Source organism: Macrobrachium nipponense, chromosome 1, assembly GCF_015104395.2.
Source record: "Macrobrachium nipponense isolate FS-2020 chromosome 1, ASM1510439v2, whole genome shotgun sequence".
NCBI classification, from domain to species: domain Eukaryota; kingdom Metazoa; phylum Arthropoda; class Malacostraca; order Decapoda; family Palaemonidae; genus Macrobrachium; species Macrobrachium nipponense.
In genome coordinates, this window is record NC_087200.1 from 53,884,823 (window position 1) to 53,901,952 (window position 17,130).

Here is a 17,130-nt window from a genome sequence, read left to right on the forward strand (position 1 = left end):
CAGGGTTACAACGCCTACAACGCTGATCTGGCAGAAGAAATATGACACCAAAAATGCAAAATAATCAATATTTGAAGTTTTTTTTATGAAAAATGCAATATAAATACAGTTTATATAGTTTTTAATGTACCCAAAGCATTAAAAGTTTTTCTTGAGATTTTTGACAATGTTCCGGCTTACGACGATTTTCGGCTTACGGCGCGTCTCAAGAACGGAACCCCCCCTCCTAACCCGGGGACTGCCTGTATATGTATTGTTGAAGATAAGCTCAATTATTATAAACAGAGAATGAACATTCTTTGGATTTAGCTGCAAGGTTGCTTGACTCACATTATTTTGCAGGACTCACATTATTCACATTTTGGTAGCATTTTTGGTGGTATGGACATTAGTGCAGCAGTTTACATTGTAAGGGGGTGTACAATCGACAAGAAAAGTGAAGATACAGTTTTCTTAAATCTTCGGACACATTTCTTGATAATGCCACACCTGGCAACTCTAGAAAGGGGGCGGAGCTTCAAAATCAAAGCATTTGTTGCTTTCTAGATTTCCATTAACTTTACACCATAAAGATTCTGTAGAAGTCCTATAATAATTTTTACTTGAATCTAGTATCAGGCTCTATATTATTCATTAATGTAGGTTTGGTAACGTCAGTTCAGAGTAGAATATCGATAATCCTTTTGTAAAACCTACTGTGAAACCTTACGTTAAGTAATGTTTGACACTAAACTGATGTAAAATTCATGCATAATTGAAGACGGATCTTAGAAAGAGAAAATGTTTTAAAATTTGGGGAGTACTTGTGGAAATTGTGAGGAACAATACAGTAAAGAATGAAATATTATGAAAAGAGAGAGAGAGAGCATAGGCCTATCGATAGAGATACTTAATTCATTATATTTACTGAGAGATTGAGTGATATTTCTTCAAATGTGTTTCAAAAGTGGGGAGAGAGGCAGGGAAAGAGAGAATGTGGTGATGGGGAAAAAAACTTGGAAGAGAGAGAAATGTGGTGGTGGGGAAAGAAACTTGAGAGAGAGAGAGAGAGAGAGAGAGAGAGAGAGAGAGAGAGAGAGAGAGAGAGAGAGAGAGAGAGAGAGAGAGAGAGAGAGAGAGAGAGAGAGAGAGCATGCATAGGCCTATGTATAGAGATACTTAATTCATATTTACTTTGGGATATTGAGTGATATTTTTTCAAATTGTTTTAAAAGTGGAGAGAGAGAGAAAAAGAGCAAAATCTGCTTACGTGAAAGCATAGGCCTATTCATAACTACTTAATTGGATTATATTCTCTTAGGGAGATTGAGTGATGATATATATTTTTGAAGTATTAGTAGGGGAAAGTCAGAAGAAAGAGCAGTGAGTCGGTGCACAGATACCTGGGAAACAGGGTGATATGGCTGCCAAGATCGTGCTGTACTATGCTAGATAAAATTTGAAGGACCATAGTATTCAAGTTAATTCTCTAAGAAATTCATAACCTAATCTTGGTTCCATCCGACAGCTCCTGTAACATTCAAAGATGTAAAGACGTGGGAAATTTCACACAGGCTGTGGTCATTCTTACTCTCTTGATATAGTCTGTACTTCTGAAAATCGATTTTCATCCAACAATCATTCACGAAAAAAGCTGTTATGTAAAAACATTTATTACCACAAATAACTCTATAAGTATTGCACAGACAAAGTTTTATATCGTGCAAAAAATGCTGTGTTGAGAGATCTTTCAGCTTCGCGCCAAAGTAATGCAGTCGTGTAGGCTTACTGAACTGCTTTGTAATGGGAGCATAGTCAGAAAATCTTTAAGCTGACATGCTACTTGATAAAGATTTATTTTTAAAGACAGTAGCTTTGTAAACAGCAACTAGCATTCGATCCGTGTCAATGTCAAAGTAATCAAAGTGTGAAATCCGTTAGTAAGCCAGTATCTAGTGACTTGCGCTTTCCCGCTCGAAGTTCTAGGACTCCTTCTCACATCATAAAAAACACTCTTGCGGATGCAACTAGATTTGCTCAACCTACCTTAGCCACTGCAACATTGACTGCCATTGACTCAGCTAACTTTAAACGCTTTATAATACAAACATAAATTTATAGAAACTAAAATAATTACATTCACCACTTATGATGATGCAATAATATTCCTGTTCGTGAAGGAAAACGGGTAAATATTGTCGTTGTGATACATAGTACTGCAATCAGAAATTCACATTCTATCTACCAGATCTCTATGAATGACTCCATCTGAGAAATTCCAATTATTTCGGACATATATTGTGTTTTTAAGTATCTAAACGGCTCTGTTTTGCAGTTTTAACATAAATGATATAATTTGCAAAGTATTTTCATATTCTAGAGTAAATTTAGCAAGATTATGTCTTCAGTAAAAACAAATGGGAAATTCAATAAACTAAAGCTAATGAAAATTGTATCTTCACTTTTCTTGTCGATAGTACATACAACCTAATACATATCCCTATTTTGTCCTGGGTAAGCTTTGCCAACTGAACTTAAAACTATACAAGTTTTACAATATCATCTTCTTGGCAGAGGATCAAGTAGTGTATTTTTTGGTGATTTTTTCTCTTAATGCCACAAATGCTCTTTCCATACTTCATAGTCTTAAATTTAGTGACAAAAAATTCTAATATTTCTTTGATGTCTTGAAATGACTTAAGAGGTAGAAATAATCTCTTCACAGTATTATATCACTGAAATTTTAAAAGGTCATTCTACTGACTCAAGATTCAGTACAGTCCTTAAAACAAGGTCAAGATTCAAGCAAACACCATAAGTCAAATATATATATATGTGTGTATTTCACTGAAAAGGCATGTTCTAAGATTTATGATGCAATAAGCATATTGTTCCTACACAATATACAAACCGTTGGTCCTTCACAATTGGAATTACTTTCAGCGCAGCTGGAAAACGCCATTTAGCGTTTAACTAACTACGCGTAGGAGTCCTCCCCACCCAGTCGGTATACACCCACTTTGCTTTTGGTCTCTGGTGAAGAAGGATGTGTGCTCTTCTCCGCTCTTCTCTTTACTGCCATTTGACTTTATGTTTTAGCATACTGATGATATTGCTGATATATGGATATAACGTGTTATATAATACAAATATGCAATATAACTTATTTAACTTGTTTACTTATTCAGTATTCTGATTTAGTGGTCATACTGATTTATGCAAAACCTAAGACTTTTATTAGCCAATGATGTATCAAACTGGTTTTAACATTGCTAAGGCAACAGGCTTAAACTGGTTTTTTTCATTTTGCTTGTGTTTAGCTCTATGACTTACATTCTCTCGGAGAGAATTTTATTCTCTTGAAAAGAATTTTATTCTCCCGGTAGAATATTATTCCTTTGCTTTGCGAAGGAAAGTTTGTATGCTGAAAATTTATTTTACATTGTAATGTTTTTTTTTTCAGATGTTGTAGAGATAGAGTACCCAGGAGTAAGGCTTCTCTTGCTGGGATTACTTGCAGTATTGCCCTGTATGTTGCTGATTGCTCATTTTGATTTGTTTACAGGCATGAAGCAGCTGTAGCTCGGGTTCTCTTGGAACTTGTGGCTTCATCAATTCGCTTCTGCACACAATTGACTGTTTAGTCCTCCTATTCATTCCTGTACAGGAACAGTGTTGTACCAATAGTGGAATTTGAGAATTCATCATCTACGTCATCTTTGTCGAGTGCTGTCATCTCCTCTCCTTCTTTCAAAGCTACCAAGTGGAGGAAGAAGAAGGTCCCGTAGGGCTTCTGACAGCCAACTTTATCCCATGGAGAAGTCTCGGGATCTTTGGCTACCAGTACTGCAACTCTCGGTTGACTATCTGGCACAGGAGCAACCACTGCTTGGGGTTCCTCGGACCCTCCGTGAAACGGCACCACTCCTGGGAATTTTTCCTGGTCTGGTGAAGGTTACGTCTACAAACCCAGACCCTAACCAGCAGAGAGAGTGAGTAGAGTGTGCAGCTCTTACTTGACCCCTGCCTGCTCCCATATGCTCCTGTGCGGGAAATGTGCAATGGTCCGGGATTGGTGACAGTGGCCTACTGGTCTGCTCACCTAGGAAAGCCATAAGGGGATTCTCCATCCAGTCTTCTCCCAAGGAGACCTCTGCTTTTAGGAAGACTGTAGCATGTCTTTGGGACAGTCCCATCAAAGTTTGTGTGAATGGGAGTGCTCTCTCAGACCCGTACAGCTGCCCACAGCCTTACTCGCCTGTCAGGTACGGCAAGGATGCTAGGTATCTCTCACTGGTCCCCTCTATCTCTTTGGAGTTTTCCAGGAACCAGAGCCAGGACAGAACCGGTGTTCAGAACTGAGAACGTTCACTATCCCAAGCCTTCCTGACCACAGAAGTTTATGCTCAAGATTCCAGGGATATGCTTGAGTGGTAGAGAGTTTACCAAGGGACTTGGGGACGTCCAGAGATCATCTGTTCAATACGACAATTTGCGATTTCCAGGAAGAAACTACAGGTAGTCCCTGGTCATCGTCGATAATAACGGCGATCCCTGGTTATTGGTGGCAAGAATTGTCGTCGCTAGATAAGCCCCTTAAAACCAGATCACCACTAACTGGGGACTGCCTGTATGGTTTTCTCTGTGGGCCAATCATCATCCACTGGAACTTTGAGGGACATGGGAAGAACCTCAAAGTCTCAATGGCCTTGCCATGGTCAAGATTTACCCAGTGGTTATGAACCATGCCTCTCCACATGCTCCTGCCATGAGTTATCCTGTTACCCTCTCATCTGCTGCTCCTGCTACACCCACCTGAAATGGGGAAGCTGCTGCTCAATGCCATCTTGAAAAGCTCTCTAGGAAGAAGGAGTTGAGAAAGAGAAGTCACAATCATCGTCTTCATCTGCTGTCACCTCCTCACCTTCTTCTTTGGACGCTCACCAGCAGAAGAAGAAGGTTGCTTCTCCTCCCCAAAAGATCTAAGGGACTGCCTACCCTCTACAGGGGAGGCAGAGGGATCTCTCATTGGCTCTTCCCAGTCTCAGGACTCAAGAGGCCATATCACATACCTTGCCAAGGTATTGTCCTTTGAGAGCACGAGTGCACGGATCTTCAAGATTTGCATACTCGGAACCAGTTCTGGGTAGTCTTCTTCCAAGGCTGGTGCAGTGCCTGCCTATTCTAGGGGTTTCTCAGACACTCAGGTAGAGGAGGCTCCTCTGGTTCGTCCTTGACGTGATTTGGGAGCTTTGAGTCAGTCCTGGTACTTGGATTTTGCCAAAACCTCAAGTACTCCAAAACACTACTAAAGAATCCACTCCCCAGTCTGGTACTGTGCCTGGTTCAGTCACAGTACAAGAGGTGTTGAAGCATTCAGGTGCTTCTGATGCAAGGTTTAAGCACTCAAGAGATGCAACAAGGAGATAACTTCCTCAGTCTTCTCTCAAGAGAGCTTTCGCCTTGAAGACGACTAGGGCACATCGTAAGGTGCAAGCATCCCTGAAGAGAGTACTGTCAGCACCCATTAGGATCTGTATTTCCTGATACATTATTGTTCTTATCTGGGGACAGGAGACAACTTCTCTACTTGGCAAGATTTGGCAGCGTAGTTCAAGTTTGAGAAGCTCAACTACTCACTTGCGCAGAACACTTAAGTGTCCAGTCATGCTGGTGTTTCGGTCTCAGTCCCATATCAGCAGGTTCAGAAAAGAGTTCAGTTACCCCTGCTACTAAGGAACATACAGCTCAACAGTAAAAAGTTGTCCTTGTTCACCTGTTGCCCTTGGGGAAACCGGGCCCTCAGGAATTGCTTCCCTTTGTTCCTTCAGTGGAGAATGCAAGAATTCTTGTCTCTGGTACAGGAATTCCTATTCCTTTCCATTCCTATGAGAAGGAAATGATGTGGGAACTATCCAAGTGACTAAACAACAGGAACTTCGTTGGAGTGCCTCTGCCCACTCCCCCTCCCTGACACACCCCTGTTCTCAAGTACATTGACCAAGTGAAGAGGCACACACCTGTAAGAATTTCTTCTAGGTGATCAGAACCAGTATGGCAAAGATCTCCACACCAATATTTGACTCAGGACAGATTCCTTAGCATTTACAGAGGTTCAGGATCTTGGTAAAGTTCTCTCCAGTACGGATGAGTGTCAATACCCCCTTCACAGCAAGAGTAACTTCTGTTAACCAGACAAAAGGGGAGAGGGGGCAGGTTTCCCTCCAACTCTACAGGTTGACGTTGCAAGTATACGAGTGGGTGGCTGCACACTCAGCAGAGCTTTTAGCCAAGTACATCCCCGGGAATCTGAACATAATAGTGATCAAGCATATCACTAGGTTCAGGTAACAGGGATTTGGCCCTCATACCCAGACTTTACACAAGGTTTCCTAGTCTTTGGAGCCTCCCAATGATAATAGTCAACAGAAGCTATAGCTGCCAGTGTACTGTTCCATCATTCCATTTCCTCAGTTGTTGGTTGAAACAATCTCACAAAACCCACGGAACAATCTTCAAGCCTCAGAAGAGGCAAGGGATCTCTCGGTTGCCATTCTCTGTTTACAGAAGTGGGAACTATGGTACAGGGCTCTTCGGAACCCTGTGCCACGAGAGCAACAGAAGCACGAGTCTCGTCTCATGGACACAGACACCTATGCCTCTGACACCAGTCCCCCGTTAGTCTAGAGCACCCTGTCTATAATCGTGGACAGATTAATGGATGAAAGTCCTCTCATCTCTCTCTCTCTCTAGCAAGGGGAGAGGGGGGGCTGATGATAAAGCAAACCCATTGGTTATCTCGAGTTTTATCGTCTCTGAAGCTCTGGGTTCATCCAAGCCTTTTTCAAAGCAATGCTGCTACACACACACACACATTAATTCGAAAGGTCCAGAAGTCTGACGATTGAACTTACAGTCATTCACAATTCTGTTCAACACGTCAAGAGGCTGGTCTCCTTCCTTTGCTTTTACAAGACCAGGATGGAGTCCCAGGTGAGGCGAACTCCAGTCAGTTCAGAAGCTCATTCAGCATCCTCCTTCCAAGAAGTAAGTCTTCCTATTGTGAAGGACAGACAGTTTGTATATTGTATAGGAATAAATAACAAATTTTTAAGTACTTAAATATTTGTATATTTCCTAAAAATACAAACCTCAGGTCCTTTACAAGTTATATGCCAACCTCAGCCAGCCCTCATTCTGCTTCCTTGGCCAAAAGGCAAAGTGGGCGTATACAGACTGGCTGGCGGGAATCCCACCAATAGTTAACTACATACTCCATCACCCCATCACCTTGTTTAAACCAGCCCGAGATGAGCCGTTGTTAGGCTCAGAGGTCTGGATAAACTAATCCTTTATAATAATAATAATAACCTTGTTTAAAAATAAATGGTTGTTTTCGAGCTGCGCTAAAAGTAATTCCTATTGTAAATGACCTCAGGTTTGTATAGTTAAGAAAAATACAAATTACTTTAAGAATGTTATATTTTATCAAAAAGATCACTGGAATTGAGTACTGCTAGCAAAATTAAATTATCTAAACTGTCAAACTCAAACTGAAAAAAAATGACAAAACATGAAACAGATTAAACCAAATCATTCTTGTATCACAGAAATGCACCTATTAAACCGTCCTGATGCAGGCAAGCTCCTATATACAGGATGCAACCATCTGCTTCAGAGTGCATGTAGTACAAAGAGTCTAATACATTAAACTACAAGCTTCTTTTATTATTAGTAATAAATTGTCACAAGTCAATAAACATTAAACATTACAAGTAAGATTGAATTTTTCTGAACAAGGTTCTTAAAGGACCTGCAACCTTACATAAATCATTTTGTAGTTCTAAACCAGTTATGTTTAATGGCTAACCAAATGACTCATTACATTTAAAAATTATGTTTTTCTCATAAATATACTTCACTTAGGGAGAAAGGTTAGGAAGGAAGAGGGTAGGAAAGCATATTCTGAGTAAAATATTCATTTAGCTAATATTTAATAAAATGCTAGGATAGTTTTCCCAAGAGGCAATATGCTTTGATGCAGCCAAAAACAAAGTAAAATAATTAAGCAATCAAATACAAATATATGTACCAGTATAGTAAGGATAGTAGCACAATATTATTTTCCATTTGGCAAAGTAAAATTGCTACCAATAGGAAGTTTTTAGGGTTCTGTTAACCAGCAAAAGGGGTTGGTAAGTAAAAAAAAAAAAATAAATAAAAATACCTACAACTGCTCTGCTCCATATGATTTGGTGTAAACATGGCACATTTGCAGGTTGTACATGGCAAGAAATTTACATTTTCCTTCTCTCTGATAGAATGTGCTTCATAAAAACAAAAATTGTGTAAAAAGATATAACAATAAAAGTTTATGATGATGTGAATCAATTATCCCCCCCCCCCCCCCCAAAGTATATTAAGGTCTACACTACTAGAAAATAGATAAATATTTCTTGGCATTACAGCAAACTTTTCATGTGTGGTACACCTGTATCACAGCTTGATGCTAAAACATCTGTAGTGTAAAAAACTACAAATTCCACAAATAGTAAATGAATAAAATACTTGTAGGTAATTTGAATAAAATCAAAAAGCTTACAACATTCAAATGATTAAGATATTGCATTATATATAGCAGAACAATAAATACAATCTTGAAAGCAGTATTATGTTGATCTTGATAAACGGTGTCTTTTATATTTCCCAAAGAGTTTCGGTTTATTGGTTTACTGTAAAAGCATATGAGTCTCATCATTTAAATAAACATTGTCATCTAAATTTGGGTCTTGTACACTTGGGTCCCACGTAAAATTGAAAACTACAGCTGGGACTAGTCGCAAATCCACTAGATTCTGATCTTCTTCTGTAATCTGAAATTAAATAAAATATTTTCAAATGAATAAAGTTATAAGCAAAATTGACAAATTTTTTTATGGCTAATCTGTCTAAACCCAAGGTTAAAAAATACTTTAATAAAAATACAGTCAATGACTCATCTTCTTAAAAGAGAGTTCCTAGAATGTCTTCAATATCAAGAACCTGGTGATTAAAAATAAAACTACCAGTACAAAAATAACTAGCAGATTCAAAGTTGTATCTCTTATAAAAGGTCATTCAGTGCTTTAATGCCATCATGCGTGATCCAATATAGATAAGGATTTAGATAAGATTTATTTAATTCATGGAAGAAGTACTTGAATCTGTTGATCAATTACTTTTTTAGGATTAATTTTGAAGTGATTCTGAATTGGTTGATGGATGAATGATACTTGAAGTCCAGTCATTTAGCAACACTGATTCCTTAAAATAAGCAAAGTAATAAAAAGTGGAAATATGGAGACAGTAATAAAGAAAAAACTGCAAATCAACAGAAACTAGAAAACTCTTGCAGAAGACAGATTAAGAATATTTCTTACCTTTCCTCCTCCACTGAGAGTCAGAATGAATGGTCGCCAGTCATTCACCAAGTAACTTCTTACAAAGTTCATTACCTCTGAAAATTTCTCATAGACTCCAAAAGTACCCTGTAGTATCAATCCATCTGGAAACCGAACCCTGTAAAACATTTATAAAATATGCATGAGATTATCAAGAGTATGAGGATAAGGATTTCATGTTGAAGGTATTAACGACCAATTTAAATGCTCAATGTAATTAACATATGGTGACAATGTATGAAATATCAACCCTGTAATTTTTTGTTAAAATGGATACCATTTGTTTTCAATCAAAAAATATTTCAATTCAATAAATATGAGCATAAACACAAAAAATACACCAAATATGCAAGCCACTTTCTATTAAGAAAAATATGCATAGAGCTTGGTAGTACATACCGAATAAGAGAAAATCTGTACTTCCTGATTTCTCTCATCTCTAACTTCTCCCTCATTACCTTTGTCATCAGCATTTGGTTTCTTTCAACATCTCTGGCTCTGAATCATATAAAACACATGTAGATCATAAAAAATGTTGATAAGTAACAGGAGAACAATCCTATGAAACAAATATAGAAAGACTTAACACCCTTTCACTTTTACTAGGATTCCTCAGCTCCCTTTTAGTCCCAGCATGGACCTCACACAGCTACAAACATAAAAAAAATACCAAATTTTAAAAAGTAATTTGTATTTTTACTAGGCTTCCAAAGATGGATTACTCGTCGCAACGTGCATGGTAGCTGCCACTGACTTAGATGTAAAACCAAAGCCACGCTGGATAAGCCTATGAGTAACCCATGATCTGTGCTGGGTTATGTCTTCTATTCTGTGAATCAGCCCGCTCATCGTCATGATTGGGAGAGATCAGAACCACGAGGGGCGGCAGAGGAAGGTAAACTTCCTTATGAAAGCTTAGGTTCATATCCTAGGAAAAATACAAATTAGTTTATATTTTCTTATTCACTCTGATGGGAAAACAAACCTATACTTTCATAGCTCGAGCCATACCAAAAGACAGGTGGTCATTTAATCCAGAATGATAGGTGGGTGTGCCCAGGCGTGCCAGTAACACCATTTTATTCTTATCTCCCTTGCCAAAATTCTTCAATGATGAGATGGGGAACCATTCAAATTTTAGGTTTGGTATTGCAGCGTTCTGGCTGGGTCTTAGCCACAAAGTCTGGGACAAATTTTATGGAGATGGAAGGCCATCACACAGCCTATGTAAAGCTGTATGAGAGAGCATGCAGTTCAGCCCACTCTTTTAGTTGATGCAAGGGATAGAGGGAAGATGGTCTTCAATGTCCGGTCTCTATCTGATGCTTTCTTGAGGGGTTTGAATGGAAGACGTCTCAGAGAGGTGAGGACTGGTAACATCCTACTCGAGAAATCTCAATTCCCACAGTGTACACTTTTCATAATGTTTCAAAGCAGCGTAGTCTCAATATGTCGAACACGGTGCTAATCTCCAGTTGCTTATGGTACTAGGAGAAAGTCCAAGGTAAAATCTTGGTGAATTACTGACGGCTCCTCCATTGCATTCTTCTTTAATTACAACCTCCTACTGATAGAATTATTTGTGCTGGAGAATATAGTACAAAGAAACAACTAAAGGAGCCAATGCCAATGCAAGGGAATCCAAAAAGGAAACACAAGTCTCCTTCAATATCTCCACCACCCAAGGTTCTACAGTGGATCCCTCATACTTGCGGGAGGTGTGTACCAGAGGCCCACCCAACACAAATTGCTAAAATCCGTGAATGCTTAAAACCTCTCTAAAAATGCTTAGAGCTGCCTATTTAAAAAAAAAAAAAAAAAAAGAAACAACTGAAAATGCTTATACCTGAATACAGGCGGCCCTCAGTTAGCAGCAAAGGTTTTGTTCCTGACTGTCGACCCAGAGCAATATTCAACGCTAAGTGATTTTAAAGTCTAGGGCCGCCGCACCCCTTCTTTCATAGTACTAGGCTAGTTAACAGCACCCTAGCCCAGTCAAACAGCATCATAATCCCACAATGGCGCAAAAAGGAAAATTATATTTATGCAGTTTAGTACTATAGAATTTACTGTACTGTAGTACTGTACAGTAGCAATACTGTAATGTGAAAAAAGCCTACCTTTAATCCTTTGAGTGTCTAGAGTATGTAAAGATATAATAAGGTTTTATACAATGTACAGGTAGCTATAGTGTTCAAGTTACGATAATTCATCTTATGATAATCCGATTTTACGAGAGACCAAATTACAATAGCCTAACGTTATCCCATCTTCTAGTTAACCCTCTTACGCCGACTGGACGTATTTTACGTCAACATTTTTTGTCTCTCGTGTGCCAACTGGACGTATTTTACGTTGACTTACAAAAGTTTTTTTTTAAATTCGCGGAAAAATACTTATAGGCCTACCAGCCTAAAACTTTTGAATCACGCGCCTTGGGGGATGCTGGGAGTTCACGAATCAAGGTGTTGTTTTGTTTACAATCGTTACGCAGGCGGCGCAAGCGCGAATTTCTTTCTTGCCGCACCAAAAAGTATCTGTGATACATCTCGGAATTTATTTTGTCACTTTGACATAATTTTTGTACCATTGTAAATTAGCCGTTACATGAAGTATTATATATGAAAATGTGCACATTTTTTATGTAGAATACAACAATAAAATACTCATGATTGTAGCTTTTATCAGTTATGAGACATTTTCATATAAATAACGATAATTGCCAAAATTTCAACCTTCGATCAACTTTGACTACCGAAATGGTCAAAAAACGCAATTGTAAGCTAAAACTCTTATATTTTAGTAATATTAAATCATTACCTTAATTTTGCAACTAATTGGAAGTCTCTAGCACAATATTTCGGTTTATGGTGAATTTATGAAAAAACTTTTTCCTTACGTCCGCGCAGTAACTCTTCCGAAAAAAATCATACATGCGATTGTGGTAATGTTTCCACCATTTTAAAATTAGCCGTTATATAAAGTTTTATATATGGAAATGTGCGCAATTTCATGCACAATACAACTAAAAACAACCCATGGTTGTAGCTTTTATCAGTTTTGAGATATTTTCATATCAATAACGATAATTGCCAAAATTTCAACCTTCGGTCAACTTTGACTCTACAGAATGGTTGAAAAACGCAATTGTAAGCTAAAACGCTTATATTCTAGTAAATATTCAAGCATTTACCTTCATTTTGCAACAAATTGGAAGTCTCTAGCACAATATTTCGATTTATGGTGAATTTATGAAAAAAATAACATTTTCTTTACGTCCGCGCGGTAAACTTTTCTCTTCCGAAAAAATCATACGTGCGATTGTGGTAATGTTTGCACCATTTTAAATTAGCCGTTACATAAAGTTTTATATATGAAAATGTGCGCAATTTCATTTAGAATAAAAAAAAAAATAATTGAAGGTTGTAGCTTTTCTCATTTTTGAAATATTTGCATATAAATCACGATAAATAGAAAAAAAACCACGTTCGGTCAACTTTGACTCTACCGAAATGGTTGAAAAACGCAATTGTAAGCTAAAACTCTTACAGTCTAGTAATATTCAGTCATTTATCTTCATCTTGAGACAAATTCGAAGTCTCTAGCAAAATATTTCGATTTATGGTGAATTTAAAAAAAAAATATTCCTTCCCTCCGCGCGCCGCCACAAATCTCCGAAATGTGTACGTCCCATTCTCGGAATATTTGCTCCGTTTCATATTAGGCATTTCATAGAGTTTTATATATGAAAATGTGCGCAATTTCATGTAGAATAAAACGAAAAATATTTGAAGGGTTGTAGCTTTTCTTATTTCCAAAATAATTGCATATAAAAATAAAAATATATATAAAAAAATTCGACATTCGGTCAACTTTAACTCGTCAGATATGGTCGAAAACTGCAATTGTAAGCTAATACTCTTACAGTATAGTAATATTCAATCATTTGTCTTCATTTTGAAAGAAATTGGAAGTCTCTAGGACAATATTTAGATTTATGGTGAATTTTTGAAATAAAATATTTGTTTACGTCCGCGCATTACGAATTCGCATTATTTTGTGATAATATTTTCTCTGTGTTGCTTTTATCGTTTTACAATGTGTTATATACCAAAATGATCGCAATTTAGTGTACATTACAACGAAAAAAAAGTAAACTTCAGGCAATGACAAAAAGAGGAGCCAAAAATGAACTCTTAATCTTGAAAACTAAGCGCGCTGTGATTTTTTGAAAAAAATATTTTTTCCGCTTCCGCGCTCACTTCGAAACCCCTCCGGCATACGGGAGACAATTTTTTATTTACCGCTCCGGTGTAAGAGGGTTAAATAAGTTCAAAAACAGTAAAAGTGAATGACGAAAGTATGGTTTTAACATTATACTCTTTGCATAAACGTGTACAGCCATGGACAACCAAACGAGAAACAACTTTTTTTTCTAAGTACAACCGAATTAGATAACAGCAACATCCATTTGGCTTGTATTTCAACCATTGTACTATGGTAAACAATTACCACAGTTGTTATAAAGGATGTTATGTAGAATAGGACTGAGATATCTTAATGTAATAACTTTATTTGCTATAGATCAAAGATCAAAAAGGAAAAATACTGTTAAATTTAAACCTAGTTGTAGCTGAAGCTGAGAAAATTGTTCAATCTGCTAATGACCATTATCATGCATCGGCAAGCAAGGACATAACTCTAGTAAACATATGCCATCAAACACAACCGTAGATAAAATTGAGATCAAATCGTTTTAATAAAAACTACTGTGCTTGAAAGAACACATTTTACTGTTGGTTTCACGCCGATATAAGATAAGTATCGTAAAGTTTGTATTACGAAACAAAAAAGAAAAAAATAGTTCACAATCACAATGAGACACATTCAAGTCATATATCCACCTATAAATATGTCGTGTAAGGAAAAGTTACATTGTCTCATATAAGTCAAGTCTGTAGATATTTGTTCATGCTAACTAGAAGCAAGAAAATTTGCTCAGAATTGTGTTAAATAAGGCGAAACAAACTCTTATTCACTATCAGCTGATTTCCAAACCAAAACATTGACCGCTACGCAGAATACTGGCTTAGATCTACCGTGGTATTTTATAATACAATAATATGAGAATATATATACAATATAATTGGATGCAGCAAAGTAATGCATAACTTTTTAAAAGATTTATGGAAAAGATGCATATTTACCTTTATCTCTTTGCTTATCTTAAGTTTTGTCACACTATGCCATGCCATCTACGTAACAGCGGCATCTTGAGCTCGTACAGTCGTACCTCAATTTTTTGCTCATATAACAAAGCAAAATATCGACAGAGTTGCAGTTATATTTAGTACATCTATCCCATTGAAAAAACAAACAAATTGGTGTTTCAAAATCGAATGTATATGCAAGTTTAGTCTTTTAAAACCAATTTATGCACAATTGTAAATATAATTTATATTATAAAAATGTGATTCAATGATATAAATTAAAATTTTATTATTCAGGCGTGACTCAACAACCTATTCTCTTCATCATGTGTAGGGCTGTTACAAAGACTTTAAATGGACATGCGTACTGCCACTGTATCTTATTTATGTACAATAATGATAAAAATAAATACCCTGTAATACATTTTTCATACACATTTTAAACATAAAAGCATGAATACTTATAACAAAAATCTGAAGTTTCATTAACAAAATGAGTTATAATTAGCTCCCAAATTAATAAAATAAAACCATGTAAAGTCTTTGTAAATGCATTCTTTGGAACATGGGTGGTCAAGAACGAACATGAAAAAACATCCTCTGATAACGTGGAGGGCAGTTACAACCTTAATTTGTATCATATGCATGTACAAAAATAAAAATACCCTATATGTAACATATCTTCATACACATTTTAAACATAAAAGCATGAACATTTATAAAATCAACACATCGATCGCCAAATTTGCATTTATTTTAGCTTGATATTTTCGGAAGAACGGCAGGCAGCAGCAGACAAGAAAAAACATGAAAAACATCCTCTTTGATAACGTGGAGGGGAGTTTCAAAAGCTGCCTTTGTATAATATTTATGTATGTCCAGAAATAAAAATACCATATACATAATACATTTTCATATACATTTTAAACATAAAAGCATGAATTTTTATAAATTGACACATTGATCGCTAAATTTGTATTTTTTAACTCAATATTTTTGGAAGAGCAGCAGGCGGCAGCATAGAACAGTGTCAGGGGCATATAGTTTACCTATGTAATAACTCTCAGTAAAAACTTTTAATATCATTTGTGTAACCTTTATGGTATGACCGGTATTTTTACAAATGTATGTACTCGTTAGACATAACTGCGCTTACAGCGCTGTTAACTGAAAATTGTGCCGTAAAAATACCTTAAATGCAGGTAGCCCCTGGTTAACGGCAGGGGTTCCATTCCTGGGGGGCCCGACGCTCAGCGAAATTCGCATCTAACCAAAATTCTAAAGTCTATGGACATCACAATCCCCCTTACGGTGCCCTAGACTTGTTGACTATGCCTTAGTGTCACAGCCAGATATTTTGCCCTAATATGTAATAACTCTTTAATGAAAACATGGAATTTCATTTGCCTAATCATTTACAATAGTACAATGGTCCCCCCTTATTCGTGGGGGATGCGTACCAGACCCCCCTTGAATAGTTAGAACCCCTATAAAAACGCTAAAAACAGCATATGTTGTTAGTTAAAAATCAAGAAAACCACTAAAAATTTTCATACTTGGTTTTTTTAATAGTTTTATCACAAAAAATGCATTTTATGATGAAATTGATAAAAAAAACAGGAATTTGTGGATATTTCTGAGAAAAATACTGCAAATGCGCGAATTTTCAGCGAATAATGCGGGGAAACGTTCCCGAGAGAAATCCGCGAATCCAGAGAATGCGAATACGGAGGGCCCACTGTATAGAGTACGTACTGCTAAATTTAAGCTGCATTTGTAGCTGAAGCTGAGAAAACAATGTACAACCACCCACAACTAAAACAAATGGGAAGTGACTTGAGCAAGAAAGAATGGAGTCCAGCTGAACATACGACAGTTTGTCCCGAGCTCCCGCCTCTCCACGCAAGCAACTCACTTTTTGACCTGCTGATGACTATTATCATGCATCAGCAACAAGGATATAACTCCACTAAACTTATGCCATCAAACACAATCATAGATAAAAATGAGAGAATAATTTTAATCACAACTTCAGGTCTTGAAAGAACACATTTTACTGGTGTTTTCACGCCGATAAAAGATAAGTAACGTAACTAACAGTAAAGCTCGTAATACGAAGAAATCAAGTGAAAATACCGAATGGAATCACATAATATTTTTACACCATAAACATGCCCACAATGCAATCTGTTAACGAAAAAAACAATTTAGTTCACGAGACATATTAAATTCATATTTCGACGTAAATACACGTCGTACAATGACAAAGTACCTTTTCTCATATAAATAAAAGTATCTAGATTTTTTATGCTAACTAGAAGCAAGGCAATTCGCTCAGGACTGAGTTAAATACAGCTAAATAAAACTTAAATATGGCGAACTAAACCAAGACCACCGAGAGATAAGGCCTGTTCGATGTTTTGTGACGTAAGCAAGGATGGTCCGAGCTGCCAGCACTGACAACACTCCCAGACGAAAGAAATGTAAACAAAACCTCACCA

The 17,130-nt window shown here is 37.0% G+C and overlaps 1 protein-coding gene across 1 annotated transcript in view; it reads right to left on the bottom strand.

The window, feature by feature from the left end:
• Window positions 1-2,798: 2,798 nt before the first annotated feature.
• Window positions 2,799-17,130, bottom strand: part of LOC135219308 (UBX domain-containing protein 6-like) — a 159,713-nt gene continuing 145,381 nt past the window's right edge. The window contains exons 7-9 of the mRNA XM_064255967.1: window positions 9,819-9,917; window positions 9,399-9,537; window positions 2,799-8,852 (exon numbers count right to left, since the gene is read on the bottom strand). Of these exons, the coding sequence (XP_064112037.1) occupies window positions 8,709-8,852; window positions 9,399-9,537; window positions 9,819-9,917 (382 nt within the window). The 3' untranslated portion in view covers window positions 2,799-8,708. The remainder of the gene's footprint in view (window positions 8,853-9,398; window positions 9,538-9,818; window positions 9,918-17,130) is intronic.